Source organism: Pimephales promelas, chromosome 11, assembly GCF_988280905.1.
Source record: "Pimephales promelas chromosome 11, fPimPro1.hap1.1, whole genome shotgun sequence".
NCBI lineage: Eukaryota > Metazoa > Chordata > Actinopteri > Cypriniformes > Leuciscidae > Pimephales > Pimephales promelas.
In genome coordinates, this window is record NC_142779.1 from 31,198,622 (window position 1) to 31,225,704 (window position 27,083).

Consider the following 27,083-nt stretch of genomic DNA (forward strand, 5'->3'; position numbering starts at 1 on the left):
AACGGTAATCACGCCACCGGTCTCCCGCGGCCCTCACTCGTCCGGTCGCCACAGTAAACATGATGAATGGCGACTGTAGAACGCAAAAGCCGAATCCCGGACATTTTGGGTGATCTCGACACACATTTTTGGGCAGACTCAACACAGAGACTCACTAGTAGCCTAGACTTGTTGTTTAACTACTGCGCTCTGTTACCGGTAGGCGTGGCCTCCCAGGGCAGTGAACCAAGTGCATTCTGGGAGTTGTTGTCTTTCATCCACATAAGCCAAAATACATTTTATGTATTTTCTCAGTCTAGAAAGCTCCGAATTACTCCGAATAAACTTCCAAAATCTGCGTTTTGTTAATAAAACTTGGCCTATGGTACAATGTGATGTTAAACCATTTACAGTTTTTTACTGGATGGATGGATGGATGGATGGATAGAGACAGTATATAGATGGATGGATGGATGGATGGATGGATGGATGGATGGATGGATGGATGGATGGATGGATGGATGGATAGATAGATAGATAGATAGATAGATAGATAGATAGATAGATAGATAGATAGATAGATAGATAGATAGATAGATAGATAGATAGATAGATAGATAGATAGATAGATCATTCATGTGAAATTCTGAAAAAGTAAGTTGAGTTTTAAACAAACTTATAATTCAAGAGTTTGCAATGCAGTTGCTCTGAGAGTTTGATTATTCAGGCATTGGTCGCTATTTTTGTCCTTCTATCTCTCAGTTGATCTCAGCATGAGCAGACCTATATTTCGGCGCGTATAGCGTGAGTGTTTGTGTGTGTCGTCTGTGTAAGGTTACCATCTGCAGATTTGTAATCTACATGTACGATGTGCCCTCCCGTGTCTTGTGTCTACTCAGCAGTATGTGGTCGAGTGTGATTTGGAGTGTTGGGCCGCAGCGTATTGATTGGCTGCGCCGGGGTAGGGCGCAGGCGGACGACACACTGGTGACTTTGTTGTAAATGCAGAACGGGTGAGTGGTGGGTGTCAGGCTTAGGGTGCCGACCAATCATCAATCATGTGCTGTCAGGCCTCCCTCTCTCCTCGCAACCCTGCTTTTTTTTTCTGCCTCAATGATCAGTCTTTGTTTAAATTGCGCAGTAAGACTCCCGCCAGACCACGAGAACAACCGCCAAGTTGTTTGCAGGTGCTATCGTTCACAGCTGCCAATTAAAGTCATGTGATTTCCATTACGGCCACAGGGCATGGTAAACATAATGTATTTTAATACATTTATGCTATGCGTAGAACGGAAAGGTGGGCTTTTGTTGTGGCCGTGGTCGATAATAATGTTTCTGAGGTTGAAATGCACACTTCTTCATTTTGCTAATTCACGTTACGTTAATTCATCAAATGATTGGGTTTGCAGTATCGAGGGCAGTTCACACCAAGAACGATAACAATAACTCTAAATATACAGATTTAATAATGAGTCCAATCTAGTAAGAATAGGGAACGGTATCATTAAGAATGATGTCAGTGCCATTTTTTTTGTCTTAAGATGCACACCACGTTTTTTTCTAAGTTGTGTTTATAAAAGCTACTTAAAAGTCCTAATTGATCTAAGGCCTAATCCTGGCTTAATATAAGCCCTGTCTGTGAAACCGGGCCTTAAAGTGTCAGATGACATAATTGCAGTGTGCTTATAATAAACAATGTTATCGTCCGTTGTGTGGATGCTAATAGTTATCGTAATAGTTATCTTTATAGTTAGCATTCTTGATTCATGCAAGGTGATTTACTAAGGTTTCCGTTAGTCAATTTACTGGTATGTGTACCATTATTTACCGCTCTAAAAAACAAGTCCCGGCTGCGTCTGCTCTTTAATTTGTGTGTCGTCAGTATTGTGCAGAACTCTCCACTCCCATCTGCGCTTTTATTGGAATTGTGTTCACAAGCTAATTTGCCTTGTTTAGTAAATCCGGCCTTTGGTGTGAACGGGCCTTTAGGGGCCTCACCTGAAATAATCAAAAGCTTAAATAATAAACGATATAGTGTCGGCCCTGATCCGGGCCACATCTGGTACATGTGGATTCCATGTGTACCAGATGTGGCCGGATCTGGGTGAGTTGCTGTACTTGGGTTGCTGTCTAGGTCGTTTCCTACCACTTTGTACTAATGGTTATTCTACAATGGATAGTTGCCGTTCTGAAAGCTGATTGGCCAATCCTGTATGGTTAGCTATGCTATAATACACAATAGAGTAAAAACTGTGAATATCACTGGACAGCTTCAGTAGAGTCAAAGACTAATAGTCTCAAGTGGTCTTGAGTAGTTTATGAATAAGAACTGATCTTCTATGAAGCTTAATTAATTTGCCTAATAAAATAATGTGTCTTTAAAATGCCATTTAGCAGTATATCCTTGACTATTTACTATAGAGGAAACAGCTTAAATAAAAAAGAATGATTTTTTGGGGGGACAACTCTTGTCATTTTTTCAACAGGGGCAACCTATTTGATGTATTTTCAAATGAGTATATTCCCTGCTAACACATTTTCGAGTCGGTACATTAAATTGTCGATTTAATAATGTATCGTAAAGTGTTTTACTATCCCTGAATTACACTTTTGCTTCTTGTTGGGAAATGACATGTTGTAAATCAACGGACCTACTTTTAACATTACATGAAACTAGTCACACTCATTCATATCACAGAAGAATAATAAATTTCTTGGCCATGTTTTTTTTCTTCTTTAAAATACCATCTCTTGCAGCATGGTGCAGACCCGCTTTAAGGCTTGTAATTTACAGCACTCATTAGAGTGCTGAAAGCACCTCAGTCAATCTGAACTGAGACGCCGCAGTCACAAACTTCATCCTTACTGCAGTAAAAAGAAAAAAATCAATTACACATTAAACCCAGGTAAAACTCTAATGTGGTCCTATAGAGTGTGCATGTCTATAAAGCTAAACATAAATGAATGCAGACTCCAGCATATTCCAATTAATATGGAACTTTTTTCTGTTTCAACAATGTTCAGTGAAAGGAGGCGCTTAAAAGACTGAAAATCAAACATTATATTATATTATACAGTGTACAGTGATGGGTAGATTACTTACAAATTGTAGTCCATTAGTGATTCCAAATTACATGACAAAAGAATTATAGTTAGTAATCCATTACATTACACTTCTTTTTGATTACTTTTTTCCTAACTAGTTTATTGGACTGAATATAATAATAGTGTTGGGTAAGTTACTCTAAAAAAGTAATTAATTACTAGTAACTAATTACCTCTTCAACAGTGTAATTAGATTACTGTACTAATTACTCTCTCTAAAAAGTATTTTTTTACTTTTAATTACTAATTACTTTCAAAATCCCATACCAATCTCAACCAGCTGAATAATTTAAGGATATACTCTGTTTTAATTCTTTCAAATAAATACTATAAAATTGCATGAATTATCTTTAAACTGACCAAGGTGGAGAAGGTTACATTATAAAAACATACGTTTTAACATCAGATACATTTTGATGTTAAACCCACTATTGTTTTATGTCTGAACTCATGACATTTCACACTTTTTTCATACATATTTTACAAGACGACTAATTCATACGAATTTGTACGAGTGCGGTCGTACGATTTAGACACCTCATAAAATGCATACGAACTGCTGTGAGATCGGATTGATCTATACACAGTATTTACCTCAATTACATCAGAAGTAACTGTAATTAAATTACAGATAAATGAAGAGTAATCCCTTAGGCCATCCTTAAAAATATTTTGGTTTGCAGTAACAGCAATTTTTTTTTTTAAAAAGGGTCGGTAGGTAGGTCTATATTTTTTTTTTCCAGGATTCAGTGTAAAAAAAAAAAGGTAAAATTTTGGTCATGGTGATCATGAATTTTTTTTTTTTTTTTTTTTTTTTTTATTGCATACTGTGACGTCACTGACTGGGTCTTCAAACTGTGCATCCACCACTAGGTGTTATTGCAACCTACAACCGGTTACGTTTTTAGGCCAGTCACAAAATGAATAAATATCTACTGTATTTGTTATGCAGCAGTGTGCAGGCTTTTTTCCCCCCAAATACATGAGATATAAGCAAAAACAAGTACAAACACATGGTGAAACAAAGAATACAATTAAACAAAGATACAAATTAGCCTATATACACAGTGCTTTAATTTCAGAAAGGTCTAAAATTAGCTACTTTTCAGTTAAGTGTGTTGCGCTGTCTGAAAAGAAATTTAATTTAGTAAATCAAATGTAAAATGACACTGCATGGTTTATCATAGTTAGATTAATGCTTATTAAAGTTTAAGTTAATAATTCAAGAGCTGCGAGTGATTTTTCTCTGCCTTTTGTTGTGTTTGATTCCCATTACTGGCTCAATCGTCACATGTTTATTAGACTACTGCCCCTTTAAGACCGAGTGCGGATGATGCTGATGCACCACCATATCCTCCCAACTATTCACATCCATTTAAGACATAAACTGTGTTTAAATGAATCTCAGAGCAGGTCATTTTAGATTTTATGTATTTGATAGTTTAGCTGCGCACATGAAGCCCAAAATGAGGCTATAGCCTACTTTTCTTGTCCCGTTGCAGTGCATTTCGGAGCACGCATCACCTTGTGAACAGCGTCTCTTGCGCAGACTTTTGTGCTTTTAATAGCTCTTTTAATGATTGAACACGTACGCAGTTTAGCAACAGTACAGACTGCATTTTACAACAATTACCGATCGTGCTGATTCTGACGGTACGTTTGGGTTTTAGGAAGAAATGACAGCGCAACGCTGTGAAGGGAAAGTTGCGCTATAGACAGAATGCGTCTGTAATGGTTTCATCTCAAATATCTTTTTATAATCTTTGAAAGCGGAAATCTAAAATGCAATTAGAATAATATCCCAGATCTAAAGTGTAGGTAACCACGTTCTGTCCTCATTGTCACTCATTAAGCAGGGCTGTCATGTTGTTCGCGCTGTGGCTCCGGGTGATCGCTCTCTCTCTTCTGGACTGGGAATAGCAAAATTGCATCAGACAAATTGTTTAATATTATTATTATATATAGAAATGGATGATATTCAGCCCATTTAATACCGGGTTTACCAAGCGGGAACACTGAATGAAACGAAGCGAACGTAAGCCTTATAGACAGTGTGACACGGGTAAACCAATCGTGTAAACATAATCAGATGACTATGACGCCACGGGTTTTTATTTAAAAGAAAGAACGTAGCCTAGACATAAGCAACTTTCACAATACTAACTAAAATATCATTTTATGGAATTTGAATTAGTCGTTTGAAGAGTAAAAAAAAAAAAAAATCGGTCGGTCTGAACGCAAGTTACAACCGGCAAGTCGGTCGGACTAAAAGGGAAAAAAAAATAAAAAATTGGGTCGGCCCTAAATTGACAGGGTCGGTCGGGTTACGGCAAACAAGAATATTTTTAAGGGTGGCCTTACTTTACATTTTCAAGGGAAAAGTAATTAAATTACACCCGACACTGGTACCACATTAATATGAAAATACAAAAAGGAAGAAAATCTAGTCCATTCTTTGTTATCAACAACATGAAGTGCATTATTAAACAATGAGCATTACATTACATGCAAAACATGGTTAAATGACTCAAAGAATGATAATTATAGTATGTAATGTTTCATAGATAGATAGGTCACAACAATGGTAACAAGGTTAAATGTAAAATGTCGAACAGTGAAATCAATATCTTAAAGGGATACTTCAGGATTTAGCATTAAGCTTTAAAACCTGTCGTATTTTCGAATTACCATGCTTTCCACCTTCATATCCACAATTCACAACACCGGCTTCGCGGCCTCGGCCTCGCCATTCATAATGAATGGCGACTGTAGAACGCAAAAGTCGAATCCCGGACATTTTGGGTGATCTCGACACACATTTTCGGGCAGACTCAACACGGAGACTCACTTGTAGCCTAGACTTGTTGTTTAACTACTGCGCTCTGTTACCGGTAGGCGTGGCCTCCCAGGGCAGCGAACCAAGTGCATTTTGGGAGTTGTTGTCTTTCATCCACATAAGCCAAAAATACATTTTCTGCTCTAAATTCAAAAATAATTTCACATTTCTTCAACATAAATTACCCATTTTTAAAACACATTCATCTTTCCAGAGGTGAAGTATCTCTCTAAGTGCCTCAATCTAGTTCTAATAAATAACTAAAAATACAACAATTGTTCATCTAAAGCTTTTAAAAATAGTAGGAAAGTAAAACATATTTACAGAGAGTGCCCTTCATACACATGACAAATGATCACACTCTTCTTAACCTGCTAGTTGTAATAACAAGAAGTGATTCTAAAAAGTTTCTAACTGAGCCAGCGCTTTTATTAGCTTTGCAGACTTGTTTATTTGTTAATGCATACTTGCATGAGCCTGCAGCTTGTGTAATTGGACTGGGAACTCCCGCTTTGCCTGTAAGGCCATGGTTTTTGTTCAGGTGCAGAGGCTGATCTCCAGTCAGCAGAGCTTGGCCCAGCCCGTCTCCTCTCTGCTCTGCTCCACTGCTGATCTCATCTCCATATATGAGTTGCTTTGCACTTCTTGTGCCTGACACGATTAATTAGCCACATCCAGGTAAGGGAACTTCTGACGAAGTGCCAAGAGCAATAAACATTGATCATAGTCACAGACTTTTTACTGGCTTACTTGATGGAAGGGGAATGCAGCCTTGCGTGTGTGTGTGTGTGTGTGTGTGTGTGTGTGAATAATGTGTCCCTGTGCATTGGAATATGTCTGTGCCTGAGGATGCACATATATTCAGGGGCCTCATGCATGTTTATATCTTTACTGATTGACCAATTGATTGATTGACCCACTGATAGCTTAGGCAAAGTAAGTGTTTGTGTGTGTGTGTAAATTAAGGATGCACTTATCTATATAGAATATTAAGAATAAATTTACACAGCAAGAAGAGCTGTCCACAGCCATAAAAGAGAAATTAAAAGAAAAAAAAAAATTCTATATCAGTGCAAGTAAAAGTTGTGTAATTATTTTTTATAGTCGATATAGGTATATTAAAGGTAATTCAACATTTAATTTTACATAGTCACTTTTATAGCTTTGCCTATTTATATTACTTTTATAGGCTATACACTCACCTTAAGGATTATTAAGAACACCTGTTCAATTTCTCATTAATGCAATTATTGTTAGTTGCTTCAATGCATTTAGGGGTGTGGTCCTGGTCAAGAAAATCTCCTGAACTTAAAACTGAATGTCAGAATGGGAAAGAAAATTGATTTTGATATTTCACAATCTGCTCAAACTTTGACTGAAATAACCAATCGTTACAACCGAGGTATGCAGCAAAGCATTTGTGAAGCAACAACAAATGCTAAGAGGCGGATGGGCTACAACAGCAGAAGACCCCACCGGGTATCACTCATCTCCACTACAAATAGGAAAAAGAGGCTACAATTTGCAAGAGCTCACCAAAATTGGACAGTTGAAGACTGGAAAAATGTTGCCTGGTCTGATGAGTCTCGATTTCTGTTGAGACATTCAGACGGTAGAGTCAGAATTTGGTGTAAACAGAATGAGAACATGGATCCATCAGGCCTTGTTACCACTGTGCAGGCTGGTGGTGGTGGTGTAATGGTGTGGGGAATGTCTTCTTGGCACACTTTAGGCCCCTTAGTGTCAATTGGGTATCGTTTAAATGCCACGGCCTACCTGAGCATTGTTCTGACCATGTCCATCCCTTTATGGCCACCATGTACCCATCCTCTGATGGCCACTTCCAGCAGGATAATGCACCATGTCACAAAGCTCGAATGATTTCAAATTGGTTTTTTGAACATGACAATGAGTTCACTGTACTAAAATGGCCCCCACAGTCACCAGAACCCAATAGAGTATATTTGGGATGGGGTGGAACGGGAGCTTCGTGCCCTGGATGTGCATCCCACAAATCTCCATCAACTGCAAGATGTTATCCTATCAATATGGGTCAACATTTCTAAAGAATGCTTTCAGCACCTTGTTGAATCAATGCCGTGAAGATTTAAGGCAGTTCTGAAGGTGAAAGGGGGTCAAACACAGTATTAGTATGGTGTTCCTAATAATCCTTTAGGTGAGTGTGTATATACATACATATATATATATATATATATATATATATATATATATATATCCATAATAGCCCTGTTCCTCACATATTGTTTTACTTGAGTAGACTTAGTGCACACAAGTCATATGGATTCATGTTGAATCCCCTGATTTAATAAGACCCCAGTCGCCATATTTATTTAAAAACGTTTTTGGGGGATTTGACAAATATTTGGCACTAGTTGAGCTTTTTCCACAACAGATTACAGGGTATGCATTGTGTCACTCTCAGAGTTTATTCTTTGTGCATATACGCATGTTCCTGCAGATGGGCTGCAAACCTCTTTTTGGCTCCGTGTCCTGCATGAGTCATTGCTTCTCTGTAGACTGTAGCTTTTGGTTGCTAGTGTTTTGAGGTTTATGTTTTTCTTTCTGTCTTTATCTGATTCCTCATCAAGATATTCCCCTATCTAACTCTATTAGGCTTACTGATAAGAACCCACAGACCGAAGCCTATATTTCCCTTAAACATTTCTCCATTGCACAAACTCTGTCTAACAAATAACCCTGTCACTGCATTCCTTAAGCCTACATCTGCCAACACCTTCTCGCTACAATGGCCTCAGTATTTTTTTTTTTTTGGCATGCCATCATATGGCGGCGTGGGCTGTAATGGTGTGCTGACAGGTTTAGGGTGAGGTAATTTTTTTTTTATACACAGATCAGCCCCTGAGGAACTGAGCAGGCCTGTGGCCTTCAGCTTTTAATCAAACTGACTTATTATGAACTAATTGTTGATATAAACTTTTAACGGATTGGACAAATCACTTTAGCGCATTGTCATTTCGGACGTGTCTGTCCAATGCACATTTGGTTTTAATTGCGTGAGCTGTGGTGTGTGTGTTCCGTAATGATGCTTAAACACTGGCGGTGTGTGTGAATAAGGCTTGCTCATGCTGAGCAGTGCTTCAGTTCATTATGTGTTAGAAGACTGCATAAAGAAGTCTCTGATTGAAATCCCAGCTGTCCGTTACACACACACACACATACACACAAACTCCTCGGGAAATGCACCAGAGCTCAGGTCCGTGGGCTTCCCGTCTGCACTCCTCTGCTTTCCTCTCCGGTCCTCTTTCGCTCAGGTCGACTTGACTCCCATGTCCCACCTGGACATGACACATCCTGTAACACCTCTGTGTGAAAGCCTCTTCCACCTCTTCCAGTCTTCCATCAGTGGCCGCTAATGGAGGTATTTGTTACTGTCAGCTCATCTGGCCTCCATTACACCCCTCAGTATTTGCTCTCCTTTTGGCCAAGGCACTGTTTTTGTTTTGCAGTTTCATTATGCTCTGGTTTTGCAATTTTTTTTATGTGCATTTTCAGGACGTCCAGCTCTGGAAAAAGAGACATGATTGTTTTCGATGCTCTCTTCAGCCTGCCAAGGTTCAGTATGACCTTGAAAAGAAAATCCCCCTAAAATTAGGTCTATGGTTTATTATAAAGTCACAACACGCACTTGCGTGCTTTGACATACTAGTTTATGTAGCTAGAGGTATCATGCTCAGTCAAATAAGCTGACTGTAAATGGATATTACAAAAAATACCAATATATATATATATATATACACTCACCTAAATGATTATTGGGAACACCTGTTCATTTTCTCTTTAATGCAATTATCTAATCAACCAATCACATGGCAGTTGCTTCAATGCATTTAGGGGTGTAGTCCTGGACAAGACAATCTCCTGAACTCCAAACTGAATATCAGAATGGGAAAGAAAGGTGATTTAAGCAATTTTAAACATGGCATGGTTGTTGGAGCCAGACGGGCCGGTCTGAGTATTTCACAATCTGCTCAGTCACTGGGATTTTTACGCACAACCATTTCTAGGGTTTACAAAGAATGGTGTGAAAAGGGAAAACATCCAGTATGCAGCAGTCCTGTGGGCGAAAATGCCTTGTTGATGCTAGAGGTCAGAGGAGAATGGGCCGACTGATTCAAGCTGATAGAAGAGCAACTTTGACTGAAATAACCACTCGTTACAACCGAGGTATGCAGCAAAGCATTTGTGAAGCCACAACACGCACAACCTTGAGGCGGATGGGCTACAACAGCAAAAGACCCCACCGGGTACCACTCATCTCCACTACAAATAGGAAAAAGAGGCTACAATTTGCAAGAGCTCACCATAATTGGACAAAAAAATGTTGCCTGGTCTGATGAGTCTCGATTTCTGTTGAGACATTCAGATGAAGAGTCAGAATTTGGCGTAAACAGAATGAGAACATGGATGTCTTGTTATCACTGTGCAGGCTGGTGGTGGTGGTGTAATGGTGTGGGAGATGTTTTCTTTGCACACTTTAGGCCCCTTAGTGTCAATTGGGCATCATTTAAATGCCACGGCCTACCTGAGCATTGTTTCTGACCATGTCCATCCTTTTATGGCCACAATGTACCCATCCACTGATGGCTACGTCCAGCAGGATAATGCACCGTCACAAAGCTCGAATCATTTCAAATCAACCACCTTGTTGAATCAATACCACATAGAATTAAAACAGTTCTGTAGGCGAAAGGGGGTCAAACACAATATTAGTATGGTGTTCTTAATAATCCTTTAGGTGAGTGTACGTATTAGATAGTTGACTACTTAAACCCACTTAAAACTGTACAAAAATAAAACTATATAACTTAAAAAACGACAATTCAAATGAAAACAGATATAAAAACCAAGTTGAATTTAAATTATTAACCAAAACTGTAAGAGTATTAGTATGTCAATGATACTAAAATAACACTGGACAAAAACTAAATTTAAATAATAACAGTAGCGTACCGTGGGGTCTCAGTCAGGGCCTTCAGTAACGATCATCACAACCCGTTCAATGACCTCCTCATGCAGTTGTGCGTCCTGCTTAGGATGAATGAGCAGCTCCTATGGCAATAGATGAGAGAGTCGTGCAGAGAGTCGTGTTTGTTCAGTTGTATTCCTTAAATAACTTTTGATGTGCTTGAGAGCGGAAAGATCGCTCAACTGATGCGGTGGACACTGGAATGGTCGCGATCAAAACCCGCCGAATTTTCAAACGGCTGATGACATCAGCGGGGGCTAGCGCCGATACACATCGCTGCCCCCTGGGGCGATCTGTCACTGCGCATCAAAATTTGATTGGCTAATGATACACGTCAGTCAAAGTTAAGTTAAAATGGGAAATGGCAGCTTCAACGGAAAGCTAGCTATTCTACTAGTGCTGGTCCATGGAGCTGTGATGCGTTTAGATGACTATATATGGAAAATCCAGCTCAGCCTCAACAAAATAACCATATTATTTCAGGAAATATAATCATAATATATATATATATATATATATATATATATTATATCGAATTATATTATATTATATTTTGACAGGGCCAGCAGAGAAGGCCCTGATGGCCCTGACAGCCCACCACTGAATAATTAATGAACACTGAAAATATTCCCCATATCTGAATCTCATTTGATAAATTAAACATTTTAATTTATTTGTGACAAACTAATTCATGATCCATCAATGCGTCACACGGGGTTTGAAGCCATTGACATTGGACGTCAACATGCGCTCTCTCGCTTGTCATAACAAAACACCACATGCCAGGTCGCCTATGCAGAATGAGAATTAAGAGCTGCAGCAGATGGAAAGATGTTCGGAGAATAGAAACTTTGGTCTTTTTTTCCTCACACAAAGCTTTAGTGTGGCTTAGAAGACTTTATAGTGCATGTGTAACATTGACCAATTTTATGGTAAATGCATGAACATAAAAAAAAAAAAATCATTGGTTTTTCATAAACAAATACCATGCAGCACACAGGTTCAGAACTACATAATGTTGAGTAAAAAAGGCCAGTATTTGCATATGTGGGTGAACTGTCCCTTTAAGCTCTGTAATTCCCCCGGCTGTTGAAGTTCTAAGGAATGGTAAACTTGGCAAATGTTATGCTTACAGTGGCTTGATGTTAACATACAGATAACACACTCTGTCAGAGGTTACACTAGCACCTTTTGTCAACTCTTACTGGATGATTTGACTTGAAAAAGAAGTGTTTAATTGTATTGAACATGCACTTGTAAGATACTTAAATTCTTAAAAGTTTACATACACTGTTAGACTTTGCCGTAATTTTACAGTTACTTACCGCAAAAAAGCCCAGTAAAATACCATTTATTTTATTTACGGTTAACTACTGTGATATGCAGTGCATTGTGGGTATTTTTAATGAAATTTACAGTAACTTACTGTATATGGTTATTTGCAGTATTTTATTGTTTACACAAAAGCAGTAGTGCTACTGTAATATGCATCTCTACGGTATATATGAATGGACATATATAAGAAAATAACAAAAATATAAAATTAATTAAATAATAGGTAACTGAAGTAAGAGTACACTTTTGTGACCGTTTCTTAACACACTTTTCAAAAGCGCACTTTGTAATAATGTCAAATCAAAAATTTTATATTAAAGTACATTTTAAAGCATTTACATTCAAGTTTGCTATAAATGCTTGTCAGGTCATTCGATAGTTTACTTTAAGTTCTAAAATTACAAATTAAGAAGTTAAGTGGGTCAAAAAAGCACTCTTAACGGTTTGCATTTAAACTATTTTAATTTAACGGTGAATAAAATGCAATTAACTGTCTGAAAACATTACATTCAGTTCATACACATTATTATTTCCATAACTGCTAAAGCAGACTTCTTTTTCCACAACAGAAGACTTGGAATATAACACACAAATCATACTGACTACTAATATCTCACAACATAGCAACCAAAGGTTATATATGCAGAACCAATGACTCATGTATAATATGGTTATATCATAATATGATTTCCAGAATGCATTCAGAAAGCAAAGGCAAACGTTAGAATCAAAAACTGTTTCACCAATGAGTTTGTCATATACTAGAATAACAGCTATAGGGTCTTTTCAAATGAGTGAATTCAGCATATTCCTTGTGCAATCTGACCGACCTGTCTGTGCAGGAATGCTCTCATAATGGAGAAAACATGAGGCTTCTTTCAGTTTAGTTTGGAGATGCCTGTGGAGGGGAGAAGGCTCTGCTTTAGTTTGTGCATTAGCATGTTCATACCTGGGGGCCAATGAATAGAGCCCTCAGGTAAGCCCTGTTGAAACAAATCTAAGCTGCTAATGACACGCACTGTGAAAATATTCACAGTTCATTTAGCTTGATGACAACTGGAGCCCCCCTGTCCCCCACCCCCCCCCCCCCACTCTGCTGTTTTGTGTTTTAGTCATACCTTTGTGTCGTAATCTGCAAAGGACGATGCTCTGACAACAACTAGTGGATGAGACATGGGAATACCATCTAATTGTTTATTGTGTTTTCTTTACATGTTCAGTACCAAAAAAGAAAAGCTCACTTGATATCATGATTTTGACATCACACAAAAAATACAATTTCAGACTAAAGTCTTTTCTTTTTTTTATCATCAAGTCATTCCAAACCTTTATGCTGTTTTTTTCTTCTTCTTATGGAATAGAAAAGGAAAAATGTAAAGAATGTAATTAGGGATAGTAAAAAAGTTCATAAAGACACCGAACTAACCATATGAATTGGTTTAGTCCCAAATTTCATGCAGAGACATGATCACTTTGAACATATCTCTCAGATTTCATCAAAAACGCTCTTCATTTGAGTTCCGAAGAAGATCTTACAGGTTTGGATTGGAATGAGAGTGACTAAAAAAACAACCTAAAAAAAAAGAAAAAATAGGTTCAATGTGTTTGTTTGTTGTTGTTTTTTTCAGCAATGCATATGTCCCAAAATGACATTTTAGCAAAGTTCTTAAAATATATTTTTTTTTTTATGTATGAAGAACATGCTAAGAACATTTTCCCACTATGAATAACATCTTGATTAAATGAAAGTTTCTTCATGAAGTACAAAATGTAATTTTATAGAAAAGCACTGCATAAAGATTCTTCAAAATGTCTCTCTTCATGTTCCAACAGCATTTTGACATCACATGACAGTGAACGACAGAAACACCATGTTTGCGTGTGCCGTCCTTTTAAGATCCATAATTCCCCAGGCCGTCAAAGTTCACCAGTTAAGGTGAGTTTCACCCATACGGTGTCCTTAACGCACAGATAACACTCTGTCAGAATTTTCGTCAACTGAATTGACTTTGGTAAGTGGGGGCATGACACTACATTGGACACTATTGAGTGAAAGGGATTAGGGGTTGTTAGTTTTTGAGAAAGCACAATGTCATGACTGAACATTAAGCTTTAAGACATCATATTAACAACAGCTCAAGAACATTTCAGTCTCCGGACTCTAATTTACAGTTAGAGTTTCCTTCTTGCTTAGTCTGAGAACCGTTATCTTGTTTCTTCCCAAACCAACAAGTATGCTGAAATGCAAATTGCATCTGGCACCAAGACACAGTAATTTGACGTAATTACTACAGCTTGATACCAGAGTACGCTCTCGCTGCATGGCATGGATCCATCACAATAATCAGTAATTGCTCTCAATTTTTTGACGCAAAAAATACAGAAACACCCATTACTCTGTTCCACAGCAGCTTGATAATGCCACATTACAGAAAAATCCTTCACCAACTTCTATATTGTATGAACTCAACACCTGTAGGGCCCAGCTTTTTCATCATCTGCTTGGAATAAATTGTAGTCATCATCATAACCATAATCACAGTAATAAAAAAGTCCTCGTCCTCTTGCCAAATTACTGTGGCATTTGATTTACAGTAATTGTGCGGGAGAGGAGGGGTTACGCTACAATACGCTATGCTGCGCCTCGACCGGCGGAGTACACACACACACACACACACCTGTGCGGCTTCCACCTGAGAAGGGCCGGATCCCAATGATATGCCGACATTCCCCGAGGCACACAATGACTAACATTGTGACATACAATAAACCAGGTGTGGATGTTTTTTTTTATTATAAGCATAGAAAATTTAATTTTTTAAAAGATTACATTTCAAGAGCATTACACATTAAGAAGGTAATTAGTTATGAATGAGGTTTGACATCTGAACGGCTATTTCTGGATGTAATTATCGATTCAATATGTCATTAGACTGATCGAGACTCAAAGATTGCAGTCAGTCAACTTTCACAACGTTTTATTCAATACTTTTGAAAGCAAAAATACACTAAAACTTTTGCTTCCTCTTTGTTAGCTTTAAATACTGACACAATTGTGTTTAACAAAAAAATATAGAACAGACAACAAATGAAAAGAAAAAAAAAAGATCTCCAGGATCTTTAGCTTGATTGACGAAAATTCAAGTATTTTTTCCCCCCATTAATAACTACACATAATACTGACCAATGGAAAGTGATTTTACATTTGTAACAGCATTTAATGAGGCATAATCCAAAGTCTGTTCCTTTTCTTTCACGATTCAGATGACACATGGTTAGAAATGCTTCATCAAATTTTGAAAAAAAAAGAAAGAAAAAAAAGTGTGAGGACTTGCAGACATCAGCCATAAAATTTACTGACAATACTGGGTTGTAATAACGGATCCGTAATGTGCGAGAAATTGCTTTCTCTTGTAACTCTAACCATTTAGTTTGGCAGTTAGACAGATATGACACTGAAGTACATTATTTAGAAAAGCATGAGAAATCTTCAAGTAACATTTCCTTCAAAGAGACAAATTAGTTTTCAACTCTAAATTAGGATATGAAGGACTGAAATATGATCTCCAGGCTATATGCTTCATTACGGTCATAATTACATAATTTAGTTCTTTACAGGCCAGAACATCCCTGACATTCAGTACAGTCCAAGCTTCTCTGTGGTGTCCTATGTCGGGGTTCCATCTTTTTGACTAGCCTGCAGCCGTAATCTCCTTCTCGCAATCGCTTCCTGTTTCTTCCTCTCAATCTCGGCAGCTGAACATTTGGCTGTCGTGTGGGATGAAAAAAAAACTGCAAAACAACAACAGCAGCAAAAAAGTTGGGTTACGGGTCTGTGGAATGTAACTGGGAGATGTAAAACTTTTAAAGAATGAATAATAATCTCCGAGTTTCAATGTTTAATTCAGCATCAAACTTTCCTGACACTCTTATTCTAGATTAGAAGACGTGATCATTAAAGTAATAAAGTAAAGTGTATATATATATATATATATATATATATATGAAGAGTTCAGATGCAAAAGCCTCTAAGTGCCATTTGAAATTTTCTTCTAAAATGATCATTTTTATCAAGCTTGTATATTTAAGTTCAGTGATTTCACTTAAATGGCAATGATGATTACCTATTAATTGTTATTTAAGTGAAATTACTGAACTTTAATATACAAGTTTGATAAAAATCATCATTCAAGAAGAAAATTTCAAATGGCATTTAGAGGCTTTTGCATCTGAATATATATATGTGTGTGTGTGTTTACACTATGGTCAAAACGTTTTAGATCAGTACGATTTTTTATGTTTTTAAGTTAAGTCTCAACTGCTCACCAAGGCTGCTTTATTTGATAAAAAATAAAATAAAAAAAATGACTGTTTTCTATTTTAATATATTTTAAAATGTAATTTGAAAGCTGAATTTTCAACATCATTGAAAATTCAATGATGATTACACATCATTTTACAGTGTCACATGATCCTTCAGAAATCATTCTAATATGCTGATTGTATGCTCAAAAAACAAATTATTATTTTCAATGTTGAAAACAGTCGTGTACCATTTCCCCCCCCCAAAATTCTATGATTAATAGAAAGTTCAAAAGAACAGCATTTATTTAAAAAAATAATCTTTTCTAACATTATAAATGTATTTACTGTAACTTTTGATCAATTTAACTCATCCATGATGAATAAAAGTATTTTCTAATCCCCCCCCCCCCCCAAAAAAAAATAAATAAATAAATAAATAAAATAATAAAATAAATAAAATTCTTACTGACCCCAAACTTTTGAATGGTAGTGATTAATGTTACAAAAGCTTTCCATTTCAGATCAGTTCTTTTGGACTTTCTATTCATCAAAGAATCCTGAAATAAAAATGTAAAAAAATGTTTTCAACATGGATAATAATCATACATGTTTCTTGAGCATCATATTATAATAATTTCTGTAGGATCCTGTGACACTGAAGACTGGATTAATGATGCTGTAAATTCAGCTTTGTTTACAGGAGTAAGTTACACTTCACTATTTATTCACAAAGAAAACCGCTGTTTTAAATTGTAATAATATTTCACAATATTACTGTTTTTTAGAGAGAGAGAGAGACACAAATACAGAATATACTGTAAAGAAATTCATGCGAGTTTGGACCAACATGAGGGCGAGTAAATGATGACGGATTTTTCAGTTATGTTTGAACTATTCTTTTAACAGGTTAAGCAAACTTGCCTATTACAGTGATCTCCTGTAGGAGTATTCTATGATGCCATTTCAGAGTTAATGTGCTGCAGGTGCCAGTGCCACAGCATACAAAGCTTACCTTTGTTGGTTAGCGGCATGGAGTCTGACAGATGTCTTTTGAATGTGTAATGGTGGGAGTTTGAAGTATTTCCTACTTTTGCGCTGTGTGGCATAACAGTCTCTGAGGTGTCCATGGATCCGGCAGAACCAGGCCTGGATCCTAAGGCACATTTCACTTGATGTGATTTGTTTTGTGCATGTCCATAGTGCTGACCCTGTTTAAATCCAGAGCTGCCACTTGTACACGGTACCGAGTTTGAGCGAGCAAATGGGCGTGTGGATTTTGTGGGTTCTTGTGGTTGGCCCCTGCTGTTGATGCCCATGTTCTGAGAACAAATGGTGTCAGAGGAGGAAGGTGCTTTAGATGCAAAGCTTTTTGATTTGTCATGTGCAAGATTTTTGTACTTTTCGCTGCATCTTTGCTGTTCTTGACTGGCCGATAACTTTTCCACATCATCGCAAGCCTGAAAAAGGAGATCATCGTCGTCTTCGTCATTCCACAGACTGTCGGAATCAAACAGAGACTTCATGTCCTCCTCCGAAACCCCATCAAACTGAACAGAAGAGGACTGACTTGAAACTCCACCATCTTTGGTCATTCCATCAAGCTCTACTTGTTTCGTACCCTGTGTTTGCTGTTTTTCTTGATTCACAAATGAAGTCTTTGGCAGCTTCTCAGTAGTGTTATTTTGGACAGAAGCAGGTGGCTTCAACGTAAAAGTGCTTCGATTAGATGTTTTGACATCAGGAAGTGTCTTGGTAAAGGTGCTGATTTTGCTGGTGCTCTGTTGAGTTTCAAAACAGATGTTTCTGCCATTAGATACAGAGGGATTAACCTTGGCCTCAAAATGACATTTCTTAGAGCAAGACTTGGGCTGAGCAGTGCTCTGTTTCTGAGCTACATTCAAAGACACTGGGTTCTGTGTCATTTCCAGCACAAATGAGTCATTCAGAAGGTCATCGTTTTCCCAGTCATCATCAAACTTCGCCTCAGTAGCTTTAGGTGCGTCCACGGGAGCATTCTTGATCGCTGCAGAACTTGAGCTCTGTCCAGCCTGAGCTACAGGTTCAGCACTGCTTTCTGGTGTGCAGTTGGCTGACGGCGGGCTCAGTCTCCCATTTACGTGCTGAGTTGGACCATCAAACAGTGCCTGAAGCTCTTCCTCTTCCTGGCGGGCAACAGATGAGCAGCCAGTTAGTTGTTCCAACGAGACCGCTGTACCATCACTTTGTAGCTTATTGAGTTTATTTCTTTTTTCGGTGCTCTCCTGTTGTTTCTCTTTGTCCTGACGAGTCATATTGATGTCAAACTGCTTGGCAAGTTTCTTAAGGTCCTCAACACTGCTCTGCCTAAAGGAAAAAGATGGCGAATTAATGCAAATCTGAAAGATCATAAATCTCTGAAATCAATGTATATGCCAAAACAATAATGGTACACTGATTGTTATTGGCCAATAATAGCTTTATATAGTTTGATCGGTGGTCTCTATAAAGGCAGATCAGTAGAGCCGATCATATGACGCAAAACTCGTGAGATTTTTCTATGTACAGCTAAAATTGCTTCAGTCTGGCAGTTCTACCAGATAATACATTGCAACGACAGCAGTGCTACAAGAATGACAGCAAGAAACTAGGGCAGTGATATTTTAGCGAATTTCTACCGACCAAATTGCCTGCAGTGTGTGTGTGTGTGTGTCCCAACCCAGATAGATAGGTACACTTTGGATCATTTCCAAATATGTTCTATGTGCCAGACTCAATGCCAGAAGCACGCAATGCAATATTTTCAACAAGATAATTGCCGCCAAAACCGGTAACACGGTAAATCTGATAAGCGCACAGACACTCGCAAGTAGAAAGTTTATCCATCTTCGACTGCAAGAACTGGAGCGCGTCACAGATGAACCGACACTCAGCATATAGGACACTTGCCTCATAGACATGAGAAATAGGACTATAGACGGTCAAAATATGTCTACTTTTAAACGAAACAATTAGAAATAAATAGTTTGATTACCTAATCCATATAGGCGCGCGCATTCACTACTGCAGGAATGACGAGTCAGCATCGCCATAATCATATTTGCAGCCAGCACACTTATTAAACACTTGTTTATTAAAGGGTTAGTTCACCCAAAAATGAAAATTAAGTCATTAATTACTCACCCCCATTCTGTACCAACCCCGTAAGACCTTCGTTCGTCTTCGGAACACAAATGAAGATATTTTTGATTAAATTTGAGAGCTGTATAACTACCACATAGGCTCCTAAGGGACTGCCTCTTGACGGCCCAGAAAGTCAATAAAGAAAATGTTTAAATATCCCAAGTGACTACCGTGGCTCAACTATATGTTTATCAAGCGACGAGAATACTTTTTGTGCGAAAAAACAAACAAAAATAACGAGTTTATTCGACTATTCCTTTTCTTCCTTGTAGGCCAGAAACGAGACTTCCTTAGATTTCCACGACGCATGCGCGAGAATTGCGATCTCCTTACACTACTTCAGTTCAGTTCTCGCGCATGCGTCGTGGAAATCTAAGGAAGTCTCGTTTCAGGCCAACAAGGAAGAAAAGGAATAGTCGAATAAACTCGTTATTTTTGTTTGTTTTTTCGCACAAAAAGTATTCTCGTCGCTTGATAAACTTATAGTTGAGCCACGGTAGTCACTCGGGATATTTAAACATTTTCTTCATTGACTTTCTGGGCCGTCAAGAGGCAGTCCCTTAGGAGCCTATGTGGTAGTTATACAGCTCTCAAATTTAATCAAAAATATCTTTATTTGCATTCCGAAGATGAACGAAGCTCTTACGGGGTTGGTACAGCATGGGGGTGAGTAATTAATGACTTAATTTTCATTTTTGGGTGAACTAACCCTTTAATAAACAATTAAAATATATCCTTGCTGTTGTTTCCCGACACATCCATAATCATTAGGCTACTGTTGCCAGTGCTTTGCGGCAAGGTTCATGTGTGCTGAATGCGAGGCATAAATCCCGCCCCCCAGTAGCCTTTAATTCACATTTATTTGTATAGCATTTTTCACAATACATATCGTTTCAAAGCAGCTTTGCAGAAAATGCATGTTTCTAAATTACAATTTAGAGTGATCTGTTATCAGAGGTGACAGTGTAATGCATTTCAATTAATTTTCATTCAGTTTCATTGTTAAACAATGTGTTAAGATGAGGCAGAAACAATGAGCTCATTGAAGTAAAGAATACATGTTGTTAAATGATTAGGAAACAGAAAACTTTAGCATTGGTGCTTTTTTACATACTCAAAATATGAGTGTGAAAAAGTCAACAAACTGAAAAATAAAATAAAAATTTAGGTAATATTATATTGTTAAAACTGGTTACATAAAATTGGTATCGAAAAAAGTATCGCTCAGAAACCGGTATCGAAGTCAAGGTATCGGTATCGAACATTTTGATACCCAGCCCTAGGGAAAACTAGGAAAAGATACCATATCCGTAGCGGTTGGTCCGGATCGGCACAGAAGGGAACGGTTAAGCAAAGAGAGTGGTTTGGCCCGACGGAGTAAAAGCAGCTAAAGTGGATTCACAGCACTACATCTTGGAAACAGCTTCATCTCTCCATGTTGACAACACGAACCACTCAGATACAATTACGGTATGACACATTGCTATGGGTTGCGTCTAGCTTTGGACATTACTGACAGACTGGCTTTGACCACGTGATCATGTTTTCTAACCTGCCATTTTTTTTTTTTTTCATTTTTGTTGCAATTATTCTAGTTTTTGCAAATATATTGTATTTATTGTCATATTGACATTACTTTATAGTGATAGACTTATTTACATTTGAGCTCCTCCCCCTAAGAAACTCTCTGCATGGCCCTGTGGACTGAATTTAATAACTTAAAATCACTCGGAAAATACAAGTATCGCATCGGAACTCATTATATTGGCAGATACTAAATTTTTAATGACTCGGAGGCACAATAAAAAACAAAAAAAATATGATACAATAATCTTTCAGAATATTCACATTATTTCGCACAAAGTCACTGCGAATACAGTTCCAGTGGTGAAATAGTAAAAGATGTTGAAGAGAGTTTACGGCACCTTTTAAGTGTTGAGCCTGTTGGTGATTAGAGGACACGTACCGTGCTGAGATTCTCCTGACCCTGGGCTGTCTGATCTCTGGAGTGCTGGGTATGGCACTGTCTCCAATCCACTGGAGCACCGAGTCCCTTTCTTTCGACTTCTCAACCTTTAAAATAGAATAACTGTTAGATTAAAATTACCATGACATACATAATATCCACTGTATTTGGCTATATATTGTTCAATACTTACTTTTGGTGCAATCCTATTGACAATTTCCGATATCTCAATGACGTTCGCATTTTCTCTTCCTGTGAATGGTTACAAATATTTAATACTGCTACTGATTAAGAGAGCGACATTTATCTGTTTAAGGTGGTATTATGCACAGTGACAAAAGGATTTTATGCAACAATATACTAAATGCAACGATGGAGTAATGCAAACAAACAGAGCTGGATGTAAAAACTTGTAATTTTACAATTTTGAACTTCAGGTCAGTGTGAACCAGAAGTTGCAACCAACTTTACACTCAGTGTGGTTGTGGCATTTTTCAAGTGAAATGCAATATTGAAGAGAGGGCAGATTGTCTGGTAATACATTACCAGATATATTTAAACTAAAGAAATAAAACCATACAACCAACCCCTAATCCCCTAAAAAAGAAAGAAAATATTGACTATTTCACTAGTGTAAGTTTTATGATCACACTTGCCATTCAAGTTTTGCGTGGGTGAGTTGGGATCCCAGATGATGTCTTGCGGGGGCTCGGTCTCATTAGGCGAATCTCCGCTGTAACAACCGTTGAATCTGATTCTTGGTCGACGTTTTGGTGTTGTAAAATCTGATAATTAAGATAAAAATGTCCACAACGATATACTTTGTATGAAAAACAAATCACGTGGACACTAACAAGTAGCAGCATGAGTTTTAGACATACAAGTTACCACCGTAGAATAACGAAGCACATACCTGTCCCATGCATATAACATTATAAGTTACATAAATCGTTCAGTAATGCACCATGACACTGCAACAGCAACAGTACTTCTGTAGGATAAACATCTGCATTCCGATGCGTTGTCACGCGTTCTGGTGTCTTACAAACTTAACGTTACATACCTTTGCGACATCTGTATGAAGTGTGATACGACGGAGACTGTGACTTTTTGAGTCCGGTCATTCGAGTCTTTGTTTTCATTTTCCTCTGGGAAAGTTTGAGAGTTCTGCTCTGATTTTCTCTCGCATCCGATATATGTCGCGCAGCGATGTTTCTCTTGTCGGTCATTGTTTATTTTAACTAATATGAACAATACCGCTTCAGTAGTCATAACTTGGTTGAAATAGCTACAAAACTTTTGTGATATTTGGTTTAAACACTAAAAGTGTTTAGCTACTCAGGTAAGAGTGCTCTACAACATCGTCGCCATGTTTTCTGTAAGTTTACACGAAGACGCGTCTCTGATTGGTTCTTGGAATCTCGTGACATCTCGTGAGATTTCATTTTACATTCTCAATGCACTTTTTGACCACAAACAGTTTGACCACGTAAAGAATATTAAAACCAATGGTCGGGGGCATAAGAAAAATAATATTAAGGGAATTAAAATAAGTAGGCCTGATTATGAACAATCCATCCTGTAAATGTAACCGAAGTGTAAGGTAAGTTAATATAACGTGCATAGCATACACTCATTTGGGACGGGCTTAGAAAGAGAAAAACAGTAGGCCTATATTATGAATCAGAATGTGATAGCAAATAGGCTTGCTTGCTGACACTAAAAATAATAATAAGAAAGCAAAATGCAAGGTATTGATGGAGGATCATTGATGTAGGCCAAGAAAAAATTACGAGTGAGGTTTGCTATAATTAATATATAGGCCTTGGCCAGCCAGGTATACATAACTGATCGTCTTACTTAAATTGCCTATTATTAATGATAATACATAGGTAGGTAGGTTAACTTTATTGTTTTCTTTCTTTTCTTTAACTTTATTTTCCCCAAGGGGAAATTTTGTTTGGGCACAGTGCAGAGTTCATAAAATCAGTAATTGCTTAAGAATAAAAAGTAATTGTCTTTTGTCATTCATGTCATTTCTTTATTAAATAATTTATTTATAATGTAAAAATATTGCATTTATTTATGTTAATAAAATATCTTAAATTATTTCTTAGCGTAAATTAACTTAAAAGCCTATAATCACCTGAGAGTCATTTGTAGTAGAATCAGACAACACTATTTGATTTTTGTTCACTAAAAATATACAGTCATTTGCAGTGTTAAACATAATATCAGTATTTAAATGAAGGGTTCTTTACAATTACTATTTAAAATGGCATTTCCATCCATTTGGTTGTCCTCAGTAGAGCATTACATGCCTGTGTTCGACACACTTCAGACATTGAGATGTTTATCCCTCAGCAAGTCAGTCAGGTCACTTTTATTTATAAAGCCCTTCATACAATACATATTGTAGTACAGCTTTACATAAACAGAAAATAATGATGCAAACCAAGATTATTTCTGCTGTACAGTAGCTCTAAAAAGAAAATAGTGTCATTGGTCAGCTGAGGTCAGTTCGGTGATCATTCAGTTCAGTTCTCTTCATTTCAATGATTGTGTAAAGTTCATCAAATATGCCATCATACTCTCGCTGGTAACTACACTATCTGAAGCTATAAGATTCATTTAGAATCTGGATTATTGTAAAGGATGTTACACTGCTTCTGTATTGTAAATATTGCTGTCTGAATTTGTAAAACAGCTGTTCTCTATATTGTTCTTTTTTTTAGCTATTCAATAGAGAAATTAATATAGATAGATAGATAGATAGATAGATAGATATAGTAGATAAATAGATCCTATATCTTAAAGCTTGATTTGTTATGTATTTTTGTATTTATAAGTCTTTGCCAATTGAAAGCACTAGATGGTGCCTGTATTCTTTATTAGAGGTGTGTGTGTGTGTGTGTGTGTGTAATGTTGTGGAGGCTGCACACTGAGTGTTCTGCTGATATAGAAATGCTGTACGGTGCGGTCGGGCTCCCCTGCTGGAGTGGTGTGTGTGAGGGCCAGACGCTGCTGTCAGCACTCACAGCTGACACACACACACACGCATCAAACTCTACCTGCTGAGAAGAACCACTAGTCAAAATAAAAACCTTTAGATGAGACATGCTCCTCAGGAATAAATGGACAAGAAAAGGCCTCTATGAAAGCAAGGGACCTCGTAGTAGTAGTGTGTCATCATGGACAAGTTCTGGTGTTGCATTTGCTTTCTTGTTAATGCACTGTAACAAAACGATTTGTCAGATTACGCAGCATGGATGTTCCGGCATTATTATGTGCCTCTGAAATAAGCGACTGATATTAAGTGCCTCTAACTTTTCAAGGAAACTCTAGTGATCCAATATTCAGGCCCACTATACTGCAGAACCAAACCCTACCGTGTAAATGAATCTCACAAAAATAAGTCCAGGTTGCATAAAAAAAAAAAAAAAAAAATAGATTGTATTTTTGCATAATAAAATAAAGATTATTTTAGGACCTGTGTGACATAATTTAATCACACAACAATTAAGTACACTTAACTTTTTCTGTAAATCAATGCACCGTCTCGTTTACTTAAAGGGTTAGTTCACCCAAAAATGAAAATTCTGTCAGTATTTACTCACCCTCATGTTGTTTCAACCCCGTAAGACCTTCGTTCATCTTCGAAACACAAATTAAGATATTTAAGATATTAAGATCGCTCCTGCATACAGTCCATAGGCTTCTTGAGGTACTGGCTCTTGCTGTCCCCGAAAAGTCATCAAAGACATCGTTAAAATAGTCCAAGTGACTACAGGGGCTCAATCTTAAGTTTATCAAACGACGAGAACACTTTTGTGCGCAAAAAAACAACAAAAATAACGACTTTATTTCAACTATTCACTTCCTTCTCTATGAGCCTGTAAGTCAGTTAACGTAGTGTGATTGCGTAGAGCTACGTCACACGTAGGCTCACTATTGGCCGACGCTGGTCATGTGTGTGTGTGATGCGTGTGACGTACAATAACAGAAGCTTACGCTATTAAACTAGTAACCTGACTCGCGCAGAGGGAGAAATAAACGAATAGTTGAAATAAAGTCGTTATTTTTGTTGTTGTTTTTGCGCACAAAAGTGTTCTCGTCGTTTGATAAACTTAAGATTGAGCCCCTGTAGTCACTTGGACTATTTTAACGATGTCTTTAATGACTTTTCGAGGACAGCAAGAGCCAGTCCCTCAAGAAGCCTATGGACTGTATGCATGAACGATCTTAATATCTTAAATATCTTAATTTGTGTTCCGAAGATGAACGAAGGTCTTACGGGGTTGGAACAACATGAGGGTGTGTAAATACTGACAGAATTTTCATTTTTGGGTAAACTAACCCTTTAAATATTTGCTAATGCTTTACAAATTAAATACTCTTTTATTAAATGGGTAATTTAACCCCACCCTATAAAACAATTTGTATTATTGTAATAATGTGCTTCTCTTAATGTTTCTAAAACAGGCTTTATTTTATTAATGTAAAATATAATAATAATAAAAAAAGTGAAATATGATCCAAATATCTTCCATATTTGGTGCTATTCACCCATGTGTGTTCAAATACAGAAAGCTGTAAAAAAACTATTAAAACCATAATTTGTAGTGTGGGTCTAGACGTTAAATTAATGTTAATTAAGGGATGATGAGGAATATGCTCTATAATGACATGCAAGCGTCATTAATTAACAGATTAGTATCGGATCCCCTCATGAAGATATATGGTTATACATGGTTATTGTTCCGTCAAGTGTGCTTTTCGGGTCACATAAGCCATCTTCACAGAATCATGAGGCACCGAACAGCGTGTTTAAAAGTCACCATAACACCCTCTGTCACACGAAATGTTAGCATTTCACAGAGCTGGATAGTTAAAGAGGAAGTAAAGGGCAAAGACATGTCACTTTCAATCTGAATAGGAGGCGTCACGCCGAGTTTCTTGTTTTCTTTTTTCATCCGCTGTGTTTTCCGTCCGCCACAAACGGCGAAATGCCAAAGGCCGCAGAGGGAGAGCGTTTGGCTTCTGGAGCTTCAGCCGCCCAACCCCTCCGCTCTCCTCCGCTTTTTTATTTATCTGTTCCGCCTTGGTTGTTTAGACCCAATTAAGAGGCTAATTGTGGAGATCAGGGAGGATTGCATTGTTGTAAAAGTACGGAGCGCATGGCTAATTGCCGGAGCAGCTGCCAGTGTTTATGAAAAGCCGGGCGGATCTGCGGCTCTCTCGGAGGAGAGCGAGCTCTCGTCCTCCTTCTGATGTGGTAGAGAGAGCCAGGTGAGCGGAGAGCATTCCGGGGCGGGACAGGACTGAAGCTGCAGAAATAATTAGCACCACCACCGAGGGCTTCTCTTTCTCTTATCTTGGGCTCACGTTCC

The 27,083-nt window shown here is 37.7% G+C and overlaps 1 protein-coding gene and 1 long non-coding RNA gene across 3 annotated transcripts in view; one reads left to right on the forward strand and one right to left on the reverse strand.

The window, feature by feature from the left end:
- The window catches only part of LOC120474460 (uncharacterized), a 215,523-nt gene that overhangs the window by 92,501 nt on the left and 95,939 nt on the right, over positions 1–27,083 (forward strand). The window contains exon 4 of one of the 2 annotated variants that reach the window (XR_016145606.1): positions 14,097–14,199. This is a non-coding gene — a long non-coding RNA (uncharacterized LOC120474460). Of the gene's footprint in view, positions 1–14,096; positions 14,200–23,142; positions 23,297–27,083 lie in introns of those variants that run through there. The other variant, XR_016145607.1, reaches the window with a different exon arrangement.
- Positions 15,220–23,099, reverse strand: etaa1b (ETAA1 activator of ATR kinase b). Its single transcript, XM_039664742.2, has 6 exons — positions 22,757–23,099; positions 22,350–22,478; positions 21,887–21,945; positions 21,694–21,800; positions 17,581–18,911; positions 15,220–16,055 (listed from the first exon to the last, which is right to left on the reverse strand). The coding sequence occupies exons 1-6, from the start codon at positions 22,920–22,922 to the stop codon at positions 15,931–15,933; spliced, it is 1,917 nt and encodes a 638-aa protein (XP_039520676.2). The 5' UTR covers positions 22,923–23,099; the 3' UTR covers positions 15,220–15,930.